Source organism: Falco punctatus (assembly GCF_963210335.1).
Source record: "Falco punctatus genome assembly, chromosome: 4".
NCBI lineage: Eukaryota > Metazoa > Chordata > Aves > Falconiformes > Falconidae > Falco > Falco punctatus.
The window spans coordinates 82,731,057-82,748,951 of NC_137583.1; the positions used below are offsets into that span (position 1 = coordinate 82,731,057).

At 35.8% G+C, this 17,895-nt stretch overlaps 1 protein-coding gene across 1 annotated transcript; it reads left to right on the forward strand.

The window, feature by feature from the left end:
* Positions 1-3,367: 3,367 nt before the first annotated feature.
* LRRC72 (leucine rich repeat containing 72) lies at positions 3,368-16,928 on the forward strand (the record flags this gene model as incomplete). The annotated part of the gene is given in 6 exon segments (XM_080386976.1): positions 3,368-3,428; positions 5,554-5,628; positions 7,098-7,168; positions 7,172-7,211; positions 11,538-11,580; positions 11,582-16,928. Coding segments are annotated over 6 exon segments (504 nt in total). The 3' UTR covers positions 11,796-16,928.
* Positions 16,929-17,895: the final 967 nt, after the last annotated feature.

Genomic DNA, 17,895 nt, shown 5'->3' on the forward strand with positions numbered 1-17,895 from the left:
ATACCTGTCTGCAGCCTCACAACTGCATCTACTGTTTGTATGGTTAATATCATAGATAAAGAACTAATGTAATTTAATAATTCAGGGACAAGGTTTTCAAGGTCTCTAGGTCCTATGAATGAAAAAAAAAACAAAAACGTGTTAAGGGGTTTCAGTGTTGTCTAGCCTTTTTTTAATGGAAATCAGATGGTCTTGAAAATCTACGTCTGCCCACTAGTATCTTTAAATTCCTAGTACATCTTCTGATTTACACCAAGGGTATTTGATGCTTTGTGAAAAGAAAATGTAAAACATATACTTACTGTCAAAATTATTAAAATACGTATTTTAGAAAGAAGCAAACCCATAAAATCTAAGGAAGAAGTTTAAATAATGAGTAAATTACTATATATATATATATATATATATATATATATGTTTTCTAAGTCATACAAGGAATTATTATAATGCCTATGTGTAAACAAATTAAGACTGTGTATACAGTCTTAATAGGCACATTTTCTGAGTTTAAATACCTAAATGTGTGTGCCCTTACTGGCTTTGAAATGTTTTTTTGGTGTGGAATAAAAAGAAATGTTCAGATGGCAGACACAGACACATAAGTGATCTGTCTTCCCATGAAACCTTTTTGAGAAAGATGATGCAAGGTGGCTCCTTTGATGATTGGAGAGAAGTTAATTCCTTTTATTCTATACCAATTTATATAAACCTTGAACCTCAGCCAATCTCAGTATCAGATAATGCCTCCTTACCTGTTGGTTTGGCATAATGTTCTGCTGGCTGAAATAAGAAAATGAAAAAATAATAATTAAAGTCAATCATATAAGAGGGAATGAGTTTATATTTTTAAACCACTGCTGTTAAAAGGACATGAAAAGATGTACTTTTGGACACAGAAACCTGTGATCCTAGGAAAACTGATTAACTTAGCAGTAGGTAGGAGAAGAGTGCTGCAGGCCAAAAAGGATCAGTTTGTAAGAGACATGCAAAGTCTGGAAGGCATACAGAAAGGGACAAGTTCTTTTAAAATGTTAGAGGAATTAAGCTCTACCTGGGGCAAATTAGATACCTTAATACCAGAAAAAAACCCAGACAGATCAAGGCTTGGAGATAGTCAAGATGAGGCTGTTACTAAAGAAGGAGTAAAGCTAGTTAAAATATAAACCTGTAAACTAGGTATAGAACAACAGTGACAAAGAATATGAGGAAATTTTGGCTTTTCCACCTGAAAAGTAGTTCAGGGATGTACAGGAGAATTAGATAGTAGCTTTGTAAGAGCTCTGTATGTCCTGTCAAGACTCACCTGCTTGTCTTTACTACTCGCAGTAATGTTTTTTTCTGGTTACTTGTGACAATAGACACAGAAATATGTATTTGTTTTTATGGATTATTTAAGGAAGCCAAATAAACAGTTTAAGAAAGTAGCAATATGGGATCATCTCATTTTCAGACATACAGGAGATTAAAACTAAAGCACCTCAGCTTTGTAGGGTTTGCTCTTGACATGGTTTTTTTTCCAAATGCAAGATCAGAAAAGGTATCTGCTTTCCCTTTGTATCTGGAGGGATTATTAAAATAAAACCCAAAAACCAGCATCTTGGGAAGCTAGAGAGTAAGTAGGCTTTGCAGTTGGAAAACGAGTAGATCATTTTAGGCTGATGGTGGGAGGTTAATTTTTATCATCAGTCCTGTTATTTTTTCTAAAACACTGGTGCTAGTCTTGCAGCATGTTAAAATCCACAAGGAAAGTTTTAGTGTGTCAATTAAAATTTGTCATGTAAAGGTCATCTATAATTATTCTAGTGGAAATCAAGAATATTTATTTAAAGCAATGAAAAATAAAGAGGAGCAATTAGTGAAAATTACTTGGCAGCTCACTAATATTCTCTGGTTAGTAGGTAATTTGTTATTTATAGTACACTAGCAAGCTCAAAGTGGTAGATACACAATTAAACAAAAAAACCCTACCAGCACATAGGAGATAGTTCCAGCCTCAGTGAATGTGCTGTTTGATTTAAAACAAGATGGTTAATGAATGTGTGTAAATAGTAAGTTTATATGACAGGAGAGAAGAGGGGTGAAAAAAGGGCAAGAGGTTTCACAATATGCAGTAATATGAAAAATAATAAGAAACATGTACATTGATGTGCTTGGTGTCTGTCTTCTGTTGCCTGTCTGGCGCTGGGGCTGGACAATCCACACTGCATCTTCAATGCAACTTTCCTTTTAGGTTTGTGATGCCAGGATGCCAAACTTCTCCTGTGTTCTAAGCAGGATTTCTACAAACTGCAAAGTACATGGGGCTCATACTCCCTGGAAAAATAAATGCTGTTATGGAAAAAAAAAGAATATATCACTTAGTTTGTTTCCATTTCTTTACCATCTGCTGCTTTGTACTTTCAGGTGTGTAGAATGCTTGCACTGTCTCTGCCATCTTGTTCTTTGCATCTTTCTCTGCTATGATTTCTACAGAAGTATGGCTTTTTAGTGCTTGTATAATATTATTTATAAAAAAATAAACCATTTATAAAGTGATTAAGCACCATTAATGTTAAAAAACGTTGTTACTCTTTTTTCTTGTTTTGGTTTTTCTTTCCTTCTACCATAGGACTAAGAAGTATCCCAAGTCTTATCACGGTTTCATAGGTTAAGGCATTTGTGGATTAACAAGGTAAGAATGTATTCCTTTAAAGAGCAGAATTATACATCTACACTCCCTGATTATTATTTCTTATTTTTTTAACATGAAGTATTATGTAATTCTCAAGCTACTAAATTATTTTTAATTTCCAGGCAAATTTAACTGATTTAAATATGACAGATTTGAACAAACAGTATTCTTTTGCATTAGAGAGTGTAAGCTGATATATTTTCTTTTAGATTTGCATCACATTTATAAATTTTGTGTATTTAAGAAACTGAGGTTTTGTGCTAATACCTTAGCAATAAAAAGAAACATCGAGTGTATTTTGAGCTAAACTATTGGCAAAATTGCCTGGTAGCATACCGATACCTGAGGTCTGGGGTAGCAGTTTCAGTGTAACTCATAGCAAGTATACTCCACCCACCAGAGTGGGCAGCTCTTGGAGCAGGCGGAGGGGTGCTATGGCTGTAAAGTGTTCTTGTGACAACTTCTGGTCTTCCTAGTTTTTCAGGAAAGGAATGGACTGCAGGAAATGTGTAGCTGGGTTTTTTTATGCTTTTGCAGACACGCGTCATTTATTTCCTGGCAGGCTGGTGGCTGAAGTGAGACTACATTCTGCCCAGATGCCCACAAGAGTGACATAAAACTCTTTAAAATGTGCTTCTCCCTGTGCACAGTAAGTAGCTCTGCAAGGCTGGGGTTGGTGGGGTATCTTCAACCATTATGCAGGCTGTTATGTCACCTAAACATGTTCAGTTTCCAGATTTCCAGGCAAATAATTGGAGTATGACATTGGGCCACATTAATTTCTCTTGTTTCCAATGCGGCACTGCAGGGTCCTAAATCAGTTACGCAAATGACATGCCTTACTTTTTCCATCTGTGCAAATCTAGATTATGGTATTTATTATATCCTTATAGGGGGTTTAAGACAATGCTCTGTCAAAGTTTCTGGACACTACAGTTTCCAGCCAAGTCTAAGCACATTGTATGTTACACAAAATCAACTACTTGACAGTAGAATTATCTGATTTAGAAATCTCCAAACACGTAGCCAACCATTATTAAATAGTTGAATTGAATACAAACCTTCACCGTCAGCCACTGGTAGTTAAAAAGCAAGAAAAGTGATAAACCCCACAGATTTCTAAACTGCGTTTAAATATCTTACTGTACAGTAGTTTACATGACTTCCACAGTGGGCCAAAGTTCTAAAACACCAGAATTGCTTGCTCAGCTAAATGAGTAGCTCTGTGAGCAGCAGAAAAATAAATTTACATTCCATGTCACTTAGGAGTGTATGTGTATCTGCTGCCCCAGGCTAACATCAATTATATAGCCTGTCACCTTCATTGAAAGACCTGTGGTTATCCAACTATTTTCAAAAAAAGCAAAAATATGGATACATTAAAAGGTTGAACTAAAACCACAGGTATAATAAGGCCTTCCCTTGTATTCCTAAAGGACACTAAAGAACAAGAAATGCCCAGATGAATAAGCAGAACTGATCTTGCTGACCCTAAAAGATAAATAAATCTGATTTTTGCACCAATCTCACTTTCCTACCTAGGCAGTAACAAAGAGCATTCTTCTTTTGTTCTATACAACTTGTGTGGAAATGTCATTTTCTATATAACATGTGGAGAAGCCACTCAGTGGCTTTTCTTAGGAGAAAAATGCTCTAATAGGGGAAGCATATTTTTCTGAACTCAGAAGATAACATCTTTTTTCGTTCCTTAAAAATTCATCACAATAATTTTGTCACAAAAAAGCAACTTTCAGATGATCCTAAAAACCCCCAAACTTGTCAAAGATAGGGAAACACCACTATATACAGTAGGGGTGTGTGGGCTTCACACCATACAAGAATCATTGTGAAGAGTAAGATCTTTTCATTTGTACAATATTGCTGTTCTCACTGAACCAGCTTTTTCTGAGGTGAAGCAAGACTCAGAGAATGGTATTATTTTGAACTGCGAAGTATCTTTTCGCAGAGGATTTCAGGGAACATAGGAATGGAAAAATCTCTGTCTTAATCTCGCCTTCCAACTTTCAAATACTGTTAATGCACAGAGCAAAGCACGTTTGTTTTAAAATCAGTGGCACAATTCAAGGACGGTAATCATTCCTCCACTTTGCATCACAGAAAACAAAGTAATGTCAGGAATAAAATTGTTTGTTGTTCTTGCATTTAAACTGTAGGAGAAATACTTAGGCACCATTATTACTCCCAGTTCTCAACTATTATAATGGTCAGTTTGGTATCCCATTGCATATACTTTACCTTGCATTCAAGTCAAGATAATAATTAGAAATTAGCTTCTCCAAGCAAGGGGATGAGTTTTCATAGGGACGGAAGATAACTCTTTATTGGGAATATACCCATACATACATTTTTTGTTCTGTAATTGTAATTGATTCTGTAACTGTCATTAAATGTCATTTTTGGAAGTCTAGAACATATATAAGCTCTTTGGACCTGCTAATGAAGAAGTAATTTCAAAATTAGATGCTGGGCTTATGCAAGGGTTTATTTCAGGAGTACTTTTAAATCAACATGGAATTATTACATTCTATAAGGGTGTTCTTACAGTAAAAAATATTTCAAATGTGAATAGAAGTAAAAGAAAATATGAAGACCAGTAATTCAATGAAATCTGTTTCCAAATACAAGTACTAAATTTGTAGTTAAAAAAATTGGGTAGGGCTGTGCTATGTGTATTTGATGTGTAATCAGTACTTTTAATGAAGATTCAGCTGTCAAGAGAATACTTAAACCAAGAGTTCTGAACAGAAATGCAAGAAACTACCTACAGTTAAATCGTTTTCAACATGCTGAGTTTATACTTCTCCAAAGTTCAGTTTAGACTGACACGCAACAGTTTTCCTAACTCTAATATCAGATCTAAGATTTAACTTTCTTGATCAAAAACTATGGCTTGACAAAGCTCTATCTCAACAATAATGAACTGGCAGCTATATCAGGTACCACCGCTCTTCCGTTTTCAGGTTGTCAAGCAGGGGCCTGTACTTTATTTTCTGTGTATTGGCATTCAAATTTGTGACAGTTGACAACAGCAAGTAACTTAATGGTTGAAAGCTCCTATGTATGCATAACAATACGTGTTAATTATTAGAAATCTAATTGTTCCAGCATACCTGAGTGGCAGTAAGGTGGTATGTTTATCCTGGTCTAAGGGATGAAATGTCATTCACTTTAATTCAGGCAATTGTGAAATATTTTTGATCTCACGTGACCCTATTTCATATTGAAAATAAACATGCAGAGCTCTTTCTACATGATGATTTTTAGTCTTCTTGCTGACCAGGTACTCTGTGAGCTGATAGAAGTACCTTTTGAGAGCCATTTATGTTTAAATGATGAAAAACTAATAGCAGTGCTGACAGACTTAACATAAATAAATAAAATAAATGAAAGGGTAATAAATTAGTAAGTTGTCCCACTTGTAATGTAGCCACTAAGGTTCTGCAGTTTCTTCTTGATACAGTTACATTTATAGTCAGAGGTATGCAAAGCTGCTGCAAAACCGTTTAATTGTAAAATTACATGTCTTACACTTCGATTTCAGTTTTGCTTGCTCTTGTAGGTTAAGTGGCTGTACCAGACTGGTGAATTTGTGAATGAAGAGGCCAAAGCTTAATAGATTTGTGTATATTTTAGACATTTTAAATGTTAATATTTTACTTTTCTCTGTCCCTATAGAATGTTGGGATGAGAAATGGTGTTGATTAGTTTCTGTGAGATTTTGAGAAAAATGCAAGTTTGAAAGAAAAAATATGAGCACAAGAGACAATACAAAAGACAACAAAATATGGGTAACCAGAAGGGCAAGTATCATTGGTAGAGAAACATGGATGAGAAATGCTGTATAGAATTTAGAAAATGAGATGTCTAAGACTGATGTGATGTGAGGACGTGAACACATAGTCTGGGTCAGCCACAACAACATTTTGTAATAACATTTTAACACATTAATACTTATTTGAAACTGAACTATTTTCTAAGGAATTCACTATTGCTTGTGAGGTAAATGTAGTATTAGGGATGGATATAGTGCTACGTGTGAGGCAAAGGTAACACTAGGTCAGGGTAAAAGGAAGTAAAGATGTATCAAAGATTACTGGGATATAGGGGGAAGGGAGGAAGAAGAGAGGATGCTGATGTTGATTTGTTGAGACAAGGGTGATGGGGACAAATGGAAGGAATTGGAGTGAAAAAAGTTAGGCATATAGTCAAAGTATGTGAGTATGTGACTGGAAAGATAAAAGAGATACTGAAATCTCTGGTTTTTTTTATTATTAATCTCATGCGAAATGTTATCAAAAGGCAGGCAGAGATGGATAACTAGAATATCAAATTCAGTGTGCAGCAGAATGAAATCATTATCTAATAAAGGCAGGAAGGTATAGTGATAATAATTATTTTATTTCAGGTGCTCTGAAGCACTTATGTGCATTACCGATTCGGTTGCTTTGCAACAACCAGTTCAAAAAACTTGGCAAATAAGTGAAGGAACTGAAAGGAATGATAAGCTTGCAGACCCTAAGTAATACCTTGTTTTTATTTTGCAGAACAGCGAGCAGTAGTTTTTAATGTTTCCTATCAGGATGTTACTTGTCTGTTTCCACTTCTCAATAGCTTTTGAAGCTAATTATTAATTTCAACCAAATTTGACAGAAGAAAGAGATATCCAAAACATGAAAATTCCACAGAGAGTACCTCAACTAAGAAAAACCTGCCAAATGAGTTCAGAAGTTAACTGGTTTTGGCTGCTGGCTAGCCAGTCTTCTGGATGAGTAGCTTGGAGGCAAAGCAGTTTACTGCTGCCTTTTTGTAAGGGAACATGAGAGTACAGAGGGATTATCATAGAGGTGAAGGGAGCTGAGAAACGTGTGTTATTGCTGTTGAGAGCGTGAGTCATAGGTTATAGAACCCAAACTCCTGCTTCATTAGTTCTGTTGCTCATAGAACTTACTTTCTGCATCTTTTGGCAGGCTGTGGATTTCTGTATTTATAAATATACTTTAGATATTAAGTATAATAATACCTGTTAAGTAGCATACTTTTTGATATACTGGCTGGAAATGAAAGTAGTATAGGCTCTGAAATTTCAAGTTATACATGACAGCATTGGCGCCACGAAGTTAAATATAAGAAGTAGCCTCCAGGGAAAGCAGGATTATATGCTATAAACCTATTGAAAGTGAAATTGTAAGCAGTCTTTTTCCATGGTTCCTAAAAGAATGTCATCATAGGTCATGCCAAACGCTCAGTACTTTGAGAAAACAGGAAACAAGTTTCACATCTTAGTGACCCAGTTAATGGAGGTGAATGTCATCAAGCCATACCCCCTTATGCATTTAGAAAACTGGATGTCTGATTGCAGGAAGGGAAAATATGACTCAGAAAGTACACTTTTAATTGAACTTGATACTGGGCCAAAATTAAAAAAAACAATCAAGTGTTTAGGAAGACAACATGCCACCCAAATTACTGTAATTTTTTTCATTATATGCAAGATTGAAAAAATAGTCGATTTAAGAATGCAGTTGTTTGAAGTGGTTACGCAAAGTCTGGACAGACATCCTATGTATGAATGGTGCAGTCACTTGAATTTAATGTTATAGCCTACAAATTAATAAGGAGCTTCAACAAGCACAGGGGGTTTGTTGTACTTGTTGCAACAGTCTGTGGGAAATAAAGACAAATAGCAGATAGTTAAAGTGCTGCCGAGACATTACAAATGGCAGTCACAACGGCGTAGCGAAAACTGGGTGCGTATTGAAGTGTCCGGGACCACAGAAAGCAAGTGTTTAAGAGAACTGTCAAGCAATATGTAGAATATACCAAACTACCCTGATAAAAGACAATTGTTCTTTATTTCAAAGACATGAGAGTAAACACTGATCAGTGGAAGAAAATAATTTTAACTTTACGTTCACTTTGTTTTGATCTTTGTAGTCATGAAAAAACTGTCATTGTGTTTGTTTCAAAGAGATTTCATAATGAGTTCTCAAATTAACAGGACTCTATTGGTTTAATAAAACACACTGTCATATTTGAAGTAAATTACAATAATAAATGAACAAAATAAAATTTAAAAGTCATATCCTATATAGCAGATCATATTACTATATAATTTATATGCCTTCTTGCAATATTAAGAAATGTGAAATGGGTGCAGAATTTGCACTGTGTAGCTTTGGAAAGGGCTGTGCCCATAACTCACCTTTATAAAATAAAAACTGTTTTGGGAATGGGAGAGTTCTCACTGTTGTGAGGTTGATTTTTTTATTGCCAGACAATCTGATTAAAAACCCCGCTTGCTAGCCTTCAACAGAGCTTCTGGATGCATAATAATTTATTATTTTGTAGCTTTTGGGGACATTAGAACTATTAAAATGGGGCAGTCTAATACACTACTATTGTTCACTTTAGAATTAGTATTCAGCTGCCAAAATGTTGTGTTTCTCTTCCTTAAGGCCATCTTGTGATTTTTAGCCACTGCCCTGCACTGGATTTATAGCATACTACTATTCTTCAGGCATTCAGGGAAGACACTCAGCTTCTAAAGATTTACTGGATGGGTTGCTCACAACTGCAGCCTTCTGGGAGATACAGAAGGTTTCTTTATGGGCTCACCTTGTGTTCACATCTCCCTGTTGGAATCCAAGATTTTTGTTATGTACTTTGTAAGTTGCCTGAACTGATTTATTATCCACAGCTGATAACATCTTGCTGCTAGACCTCAGAAAACTCTTTTTGTTCTTCACTATGTTTCTACCACAGTAGTTCTTTTCTGCCCCATGTGGGATAGGCACACTGTTTTTCTACGTTCCAAATAGAGAAAACAGACAAAACTGTGGCAGAAGAAAGGATTATCCCTAATTTGTAAAAGTAAAATTGCATGCCTTGACAGGAAAGTAGATAGCAGAGCCAAGAATGGATCCCAGATGTTTTGTAAAATAAGACCATCTTGATCCATACAATGGATGGATTTATTGTAAGAATGAGCAGTAGAAAAATTCATATACTCTAAAATAAACCTACAAGTAAGTGTTGAGGAGGGACATGTTCCGATTATCATCCGGATTCAGAAGTACTTAGTATCAGCCCTGGTTTGTGCCTTGGAAAAATCTCTCTTGAATCTTTATTCCATCCCACTACCAAACATACCTGCTTTTAAAGATCTTTCTGAAACATTTTTGTCTCTGGAATGCTATCACATACTTTCTTGACTCGAGAACAGACTTATCAAATGTATACCTAATCTTCTTTCTGATTAACACTTTGTAGAAAAACTAGATATATGCTACTTTGCTAAAAATGGAACTTTTTTTTTTTTTTTTTTTTTTTGCTGCCACCTTGTGGGTCTTGTAGTACTTTTAAGTACAGTAACTTTTTAAAAGCTGTTGAAGAACTAAAATATTGTAATATTTTAGTTCTCTGAATACATGAACAGGTGTTTTCTGTGTAGGAGATACCAAATACCCATTCCAACCTTACCGCGCCCTGAAAATAACCGCTAAATCACATCAGGCAGTGGGCTGTCTTTGGCAGTCATACATATCCTGAAGAACATAAAATGGTGTCTTGTAGTTTACAAATCTGTGTGAAAGATTTCCAGACTTTTTTCTTCTTCTGGTATTCTCTTATTTGCTTCTTTAATACCATCTTTTCTTCCCTAACTGCTAAAATTACATGTAACAGGTTTTTTTACCCTAGAGTGATTATTAGCCATAGCCTGTCCTCAGAAAAAAAGAAACAGACCAGTGTAAACCTTGGTAGAAGGTATCAATATTATTAATTTAAGGTATTTTTTTTCTTTGCTCCAATCTCAAGGTGGCAGCCTCCCAATTATTTTTACTGTCTCAGAAGAACAGCATTAGTATAGGGAGAAAAATAGCACTATTATGTTTTTCATTTAGGAAAAAACTCCACCCAGAAACACTTTTTTATTTGTTTACTTGCTAGCTAGGTAGCTAGTTAGGAATGAGCCAGTTTCTATTTTAATCAACCTCAGATATCACTCTCATGAAACATACTGATCTGACACACCAGCTAGGCAAATGTTCCACATCTGGCAGAGCAGCAGCACAGGGATGACACCTGTCTCTGGGTTGCAAAGGTTCGGTTATTCAGGTGATAGGAACCTGAACCTGAGTATTTTAGTCAAGTTCTTAATGGCCTTATGGAGCTTAGTACCTCAAGTCTCAATGAAAGTTAGCGGGACCCAGGTTCTCACAAATTCAGGCCCTTCTAAACATTTTCCTCTTTAAGTCTCTTGAGTTTTCAAACTCATCATCTGCCAAAACATTAGAGGACTGGGTGTTTACATTTTATATTGTGTCTATGGGATAAAAACTATATATCAGCTACGATAAAGCCTTAGGTATCCTAAAGCTTATCTGGTTATAATAGCTTTCTCCCTCTACAAATTTTGTGTCTTACCCTTAAGCTGTCACACCTAAAAGACTACTATTATTTAAAATAAGCATCACCTAACAATACATAAGAAAATCAAAGGCAAACACTTAGTGGTTTTGTCTGTATATCATAAAAAATAGAAAAAAAACTTCAAAGGTTTGGAGTGCGTGATGGCACCTTTACTCAGTTCTTGCCTGTGGTATTTTGCATATTCTGCAATAAGCCAATTCTTGCAGTCTGAGTGTAGTTGAATAATTTTGCATGTGTAAAGAGACTGTGTTTTGTTTACTTAGCATAAGATCAATTTGAATTTTATAATATTTTGTACATAATCTTCAGCTACTGGTTATCTTTACTTTTTCTGCCTTGCAAAGCTAGTTGTTTTTCTTTTGCTGGGTTTGGGGTTTTTGTGATGTTGTTTGGTTTTTATGTATACATTTTACAGACCTATTCCATAACCCTCTGGCACAAGACCCAGGCTATTGGCTTTGTGATATACTTGCTTCCTTCAGTACAGCTGCTTGACAGGAAGTGTAAGAGTTGCTTTCCTCTTCTCAAAGCATTGATAGTTGCTTTTGATTTTAATCAGTTTGAGAAAATAGGTAAATTAATCTTGCCTGTTCTTTTACATGCATTTGTTGGTATAGCAAAAGATCTATTGAACAGCTGCCCATGTTATTTGCAAGATTTGTCAAGAAAATAGAGGCTGTATGGCACAAATAGTTTACTTTGCCAAATACTTTTGATTTGTGTCTTTTTCATTTGAAACTGTGTATGTTTATCTTGTATCTTGGTCTGTATTTTTGGGGGGTAAGACAGATAAAAGCCTGTGCTTAGAAACATGTACCTACAGTTGTGCATTCAAACTAGTATGTTCACAAGGGTGAGCATGCTTACTTAGATACGGGTAATATCCTCAGCTATCTACGTGTTTCTGTACAGTTTAAATATGTATATGCACATTTCTTGATGAGGTACACACTGACCAAGCTTTCAAATGTAAATCTTCATGAATCATAGAATCATTTAGGTTGGAAAAGACCTTTAAGATCCTCAGGTCCAACTGTTAACCCAGGACTGCCAAATCATCAAGAGGTCTTTCACAGCTTGTCTACTGTAAATTCTACAGAAAAACCCCTGTTGTCTTAAGAATAGCCAGGTGATAAATCAATCCATAAACATGCCACAGTGGACCCAGAATATCAACTTTGGTGATCTTTGGTGATCTTTGTTTCTGGTGTTCAGAGAGCTGTGCGATTGGCAGGAAGACTGACAATTACTGGAGAGCACAGAGAAAGGTGTTGATTCCTACCCCAGCTCTACCTTATAAGAAAGAAGCAAGGAAAAACTAAGTAATCTGGAAAATCTGCTCCCAGTCTTTAGGAGAATCAGGGTGCAGGACTTGAGCCATGCAGCCACAGGATTTGCAGGTGCTGGAAGACTGCGTCGCTCTGTCAGGAAGGGGAGCTGTTAGGTGGGCTGCAGCGAGTGCCAGGGGTTGATGAGGAGCTGCTGGATCTGACCACATGGCTATTTGCTGACACATTCACTTTGCACTGGTACCTCCAGTCCCTCGAATCTTTGGTCTTGTGTTACACCCGTGCTCAGCACGTCTGTCAGACTCTTTTATTAATGATCATTTTTGACTAGGGAGCGATGACTGAGGCTTAATGTGCTGGAAAATACGTGTTGCATTTACAGTTCTAGAAACACTTCTGTAAATTTTCCTGGGCTTAATCTCCTAAATACAGTTATGCTATAATCAGTCCTGGATTAAGACTGGAGGCATTAATTTGTATCAGGCTGTACCCTGGACTTTCTATTTAGTGAACTATTTCTCTAACACTACAAAGCTTCTTCACCATCTGTGGAACATTACCACAGCGTAGTCCTGGCTGTCTCCTTTACACCAGACATGTGCTCACACTTCTGTTACCTCTAGGCATGACTCCTGCAGTTCCTTCCTAATTGGTCCCCTAGACACCACGACTTATAAACATACGTGAATTTAAAATGCTTCTGCCAGAGTTACTTGTTCTAAACCTTTTAGCTCACTTCTGTTCCATAGCTGAAGTACTTAGATTAATATGCAGTTCAGATCATTGAAGTTATCCCCTATTTGACTTAACGGTCTCCAACTTGTTGTTTAATATTTAAACTTATTTTTTAATTAAAGTGCAAACCAGGAAAATTTGAGCTTTTGTTTTCATTGCACTCCTACAGTTTTCTCTGTAATTAAGCAATGGGAATTGAACTGGCCTTGAACCAGGACTTAGTTTTGCTGTTCATACAGAAACTTCCAAATCTTTACGGACTTCTGCAGTAGGTCTCACTTACGCAGTATGAAAAGTCTTGCTTTCTGGTTTCTTGGTTTAAAACTTCTGATCCTACTGCACTCAGAAGAAAAGACTTTAATTTATTGGACAGAGCTTTACCCTAAAGCCTTAGGAAGTATCACTCCATGTTCCCATTTTGAATTGTGAAATTCTGAAGATTTACACTGCTATTGTTACAAAGCTCTGCACAAAAAAAGTGAATCACCTTGTGCAATCAGATAGATAATACCAGCCTTTTCAGTTGATATAACAAATAAACTTTTTATATCCCTTTTAACAACAGTTACACAAAGAGAAAGGGAGTCAGCACTTCATCTTTGTAACCGCAAAAGGTCTTGTGTTATGTAGTCAATGGCTTTTGGAAAGAGAATAAAATACGCCCCTGGGGACTACAGTGGGATCTAGCAGATGCACTCAACCAGCCAGAAGACTGATGATGCCCTCAGGTATTTATAAAAATTTAAGGAAAGACATACATTTTTAGGCAATTTGAATTAGATAAAGTTATTTTTATTGATCTGATAAAAGGGTTTTAGTAATAATAATAATAATAATAAAAATATTTTAGTAATGAAGTATAAATGCATCAGGAAGTCAACGAAATTGCTTCATAAAGTAGTAGTAGCAGCAAGAGGCAACAAATGAATCCTTCTACCGAGAGTATTGTGGCGAGTTCTAGGCTCTCCCTGTAGTTCCAGAATTTTCTTTAAAGATAGCTGAACAAACAAAATATCATTTTTCCAATATGTCTTGTCAGTGTTTAGTTTTACTTTTATTTAATTAAAAACATCTCAATACAGTTCTAGGCTGAGTCTCAAGACAGTGATCAGCATCGTAGAGTTTTGATGCCCTCTAGTGCTTTTATAAAATAATCTCTTGAAGAAAGTATTTTCTTCTAAATACTGTTTAAAATTTTACGTATCTTGCCTAGTTTGGTAAGCAGTTTCCTTTTTATGCTTCCCAAGCTGAGAATATTTTAATGATGTCTTATAATAGCATATCACATAATTTTTAGACTTCTTAAAACATTCAGATCTGGAAAACAGCATGATCCTGGCACAAGCAAGCAGGTGACTATCACCTGGCACCTCTGACTTGTACCATATGACCATCCAGAACAAACCTTGAAATCCCACACAGTCTCATCTGCTGTTTTGATGCTTTAAAAACAAAAAATGTTGTGCACAGATGACTGAAATGGTATTTTAAACAGTAATGTAGATAATGTTTAGAACGGTAATTACATACCTGCAATTTATATATATTTCTTTAATGTGTATATCAAAAAAGTAAACCTGAAAGTAGTGTATTTAACAGGAATTTTGAAAAGGCTGGGAAAAAAACGGTAGTTTAATCTTTTTTTTTTCCCTTTTTTTTTTTCTGATAATTATCATACTAGGCATAGAATTGTCTTTATCTCTACCATGCAATCATTCACATATATAGACAGTGACATCATTTTTCTGTGAAAGAAAAAAAAGTGCATGGAAATGTATGTCTACAGGAAATAAAATACAAGAACTACATAAGTTTTTTAAAAAAACAACCCAACAGATACTTGTTTCCACAGTAATTTAATAAAAGATTAACTTGAACATTTCAAATCATCTGCTAGTTTTCAGTTCATTTGAACAAGGAATTTAGTATCAATTAGGACAGCTAATCAAAATGCTGTACAGCATTAATGTTTTAATTTGAACTTTTTGTTAAAAGTTTTGAATTTGGAAATCCCACAAATAAATAATTAATTTGGGGGATTTTTTTCTTTTCCATCTCTGAAGGATTTACTCAATTTCCTCTTCTCTTGCCTAAAAAAATACCCTAACCAGAGAAAATGTCCAGTAAAAATGAGCTTTTCAGAAAAAAAATCTGGTCTTTGTATTTAACATACTTGCAACTCTATACTATTCTGATGAGACAACCTACTTGCTGCTGTCTGAAATGTAATATTGAAAGGTATTCCACATTTGGAAATGGGTATATAAAAATGGTGTTTATTTATAAGATCAAATACTCATCACTAGAAAAAACAGGCTTTAAGTATTAAAGCATCAGAAGAGCTGTTCTATATTATGGCCCAGAAAACTTTCTCCTGACTGGCTGTTCAAAAGTACATACTCTCTGGAAAATATTATGACTTGTAGAATTCAACTTTTTTGGCCTGCACTTGATGTTACTTTTATTCTTTTAAATTTCAAAATCATAGAAATGAATGTAAAACTTATCTCTGTTATCTTTGTGTCTGGATTGAGGCAGTCTGAGTGTTGCATTTTGAGGTGATACATTTTAGATGCCATCTTTATAACAGCAAATTTACAAACTTCAAATATCAGGCTTGTTTTTATTTTCTAGCTTTACTTGTGGAAATATTTGAAAAAATTATTAAGGGAAATGATAAAAACCTACACATGATGATATTCTTAACAATTTGATTTTATATCGCTGCTCACTTGAATACAGCTCTTTACAATGAAGCTAATTTACATTTAAAAATTCTTGCCCACCTTCAGTGGAGTTAATTGTCCTTATTGATAGAATTGATGTACAGCTTCCCCTCCATTGTATTTATGTAGACGCTTACACTTTGCAAGGTACCTTTTCATGACAAAGTGTGTCATACTGGGTGGACACAGTCCCATGGTTTATATTAGGTGTGTGTCACTAAAGGTACCTCTTCAGGAAATAAGTTCTTATAAGATCAGGTTTTAATATTTTATCTGAGTTAAAAGGATTTGATCTAACATGAAGTCCTTGTCAATTCTGCATTGATGATGTGTGTCTGCCACTTCTCTCTCCCAGCCTGCAGCTGTGGCAGGATGCATGAACATAAGCCTTCAGTGTTCGATTCAGAGGTTGGTCTAGGGATATAGGCACGGTGGCTGGTGAAAAGAACCACAGTGAAATAAATGTATATTTGCTTTAATGCAGGGGTCCTCAAACTATGGCCCGCGGGCCGGATACAGCCCCCCAGGGTCCTCAGTCCGGCCCCGGTATTTACAGACCCCCCCTCCGGGGGTTGGGGGGGAAACCAAGCAGCCGCAGATGACTGCCTGCCACTTCATCCGCGCACCAGCCCCCTGGTTAAAAAGTTTGAGGGCCCCTGCTTTAATGGGCATCATGTCACTATGAAATCATAAAATTAGTTTTATGACTTTAATAAGAGCATTAAAAGTATACAACAATTATAATTTCTGTGGGGGAAGAAAGCAGTTGAAAATAACAAAATATTTTTAAGTCTACTATAAATGTATTTTAAATAATTTCTAGCATGGTCTTTTTTTTCCTTAGAATCCTGTGATTTTGACCTTTTCTTATTTTGTTTTGCCACCTTGAATTTGGTAAAGGAAGGAAACCTTCCAAAAATTGAAAATTTTCCAATTCTCAGTGTCCTTATGACTTTTAACTTCACTTTCTACACAGAGTGTGTGTAGTAAATTATCTCCAAAGTAGTTTGGAAAGTTTCAGGTAATGCTCATTTGCTTTGTTCTTTTTGCAGAGTACCATTTGAGAACCCTGAAGATGCCATTTTACTACAGGCAATGACAAGATGGTTAATGGAATTTTCCTCTATTGACTGCAACAAAGTAGCCACCTGTCAAGAAAGATGGATTGAAAACAAAGCAGAAGAACCCCATGAGAAGCTGACAGTCCTATTTAGATGAATGCTTTCTTCCTTAAGAAAAAAATTATTCCTCTCTAGCGTGGAGATAAACCCCTTAAGTTAGTTAATCCCTCTATAAAACAAGTACACTAAACCATGCATCTATTTAAATGAACTTCCAGCCAAAAAAGTATTAGTGTAACATTCCTTTTATCATTAGATATGTAATATGGAGAGTGAAGAAAGTAAGAAAACAAATTCTAAATAGTGGCAATGTTAGAATAAAAGTTGCTTGGAGCGTAATCCTTGCCATACTTTCGTTATCAGAAATTATTAAAGCTAAACTGCTCTTGCCATACTTTCGTTATCAGAAATTATTAAAGCTAAACTGCAAGTTAATTTTTAAGAAACTAAGGATAAATAATTTATTCATTATCATTTCTACTGAAGAATTACTTACTGCATTCACTGGCAGTAATTTGTCTTCATCAAAATAAAGATATGAGAAAGCAACCAGTAAGCTTTTCTCATCTCTGAGACAGATCAAAGTTTCAATTTGCTAATTAGTGTGCTCCACAAATGCACTGAAAACTCTTTAAGTTTTGTGAGGATGCTCATTTAGTCTCAGTGCGGTGGAACCATGAGTTCTTAAGCATGCCGATATCTCCCTCTTGGCTGTGGCTGCTAATATTTTCCAGGGACGCAGGCCTGTGCTTACCAGTCCTTCCGCAGAGGCAGGATTTGCTGCACACAACGCGCTGCCCCGAGACTGCTGGCTGGTTTTAACATGCTCTTTTATAGCCAAGTGGGTCATGCAGCACTGTACCACTACACCTGACACATCCGGCTTCTACAGCCTGTTACCA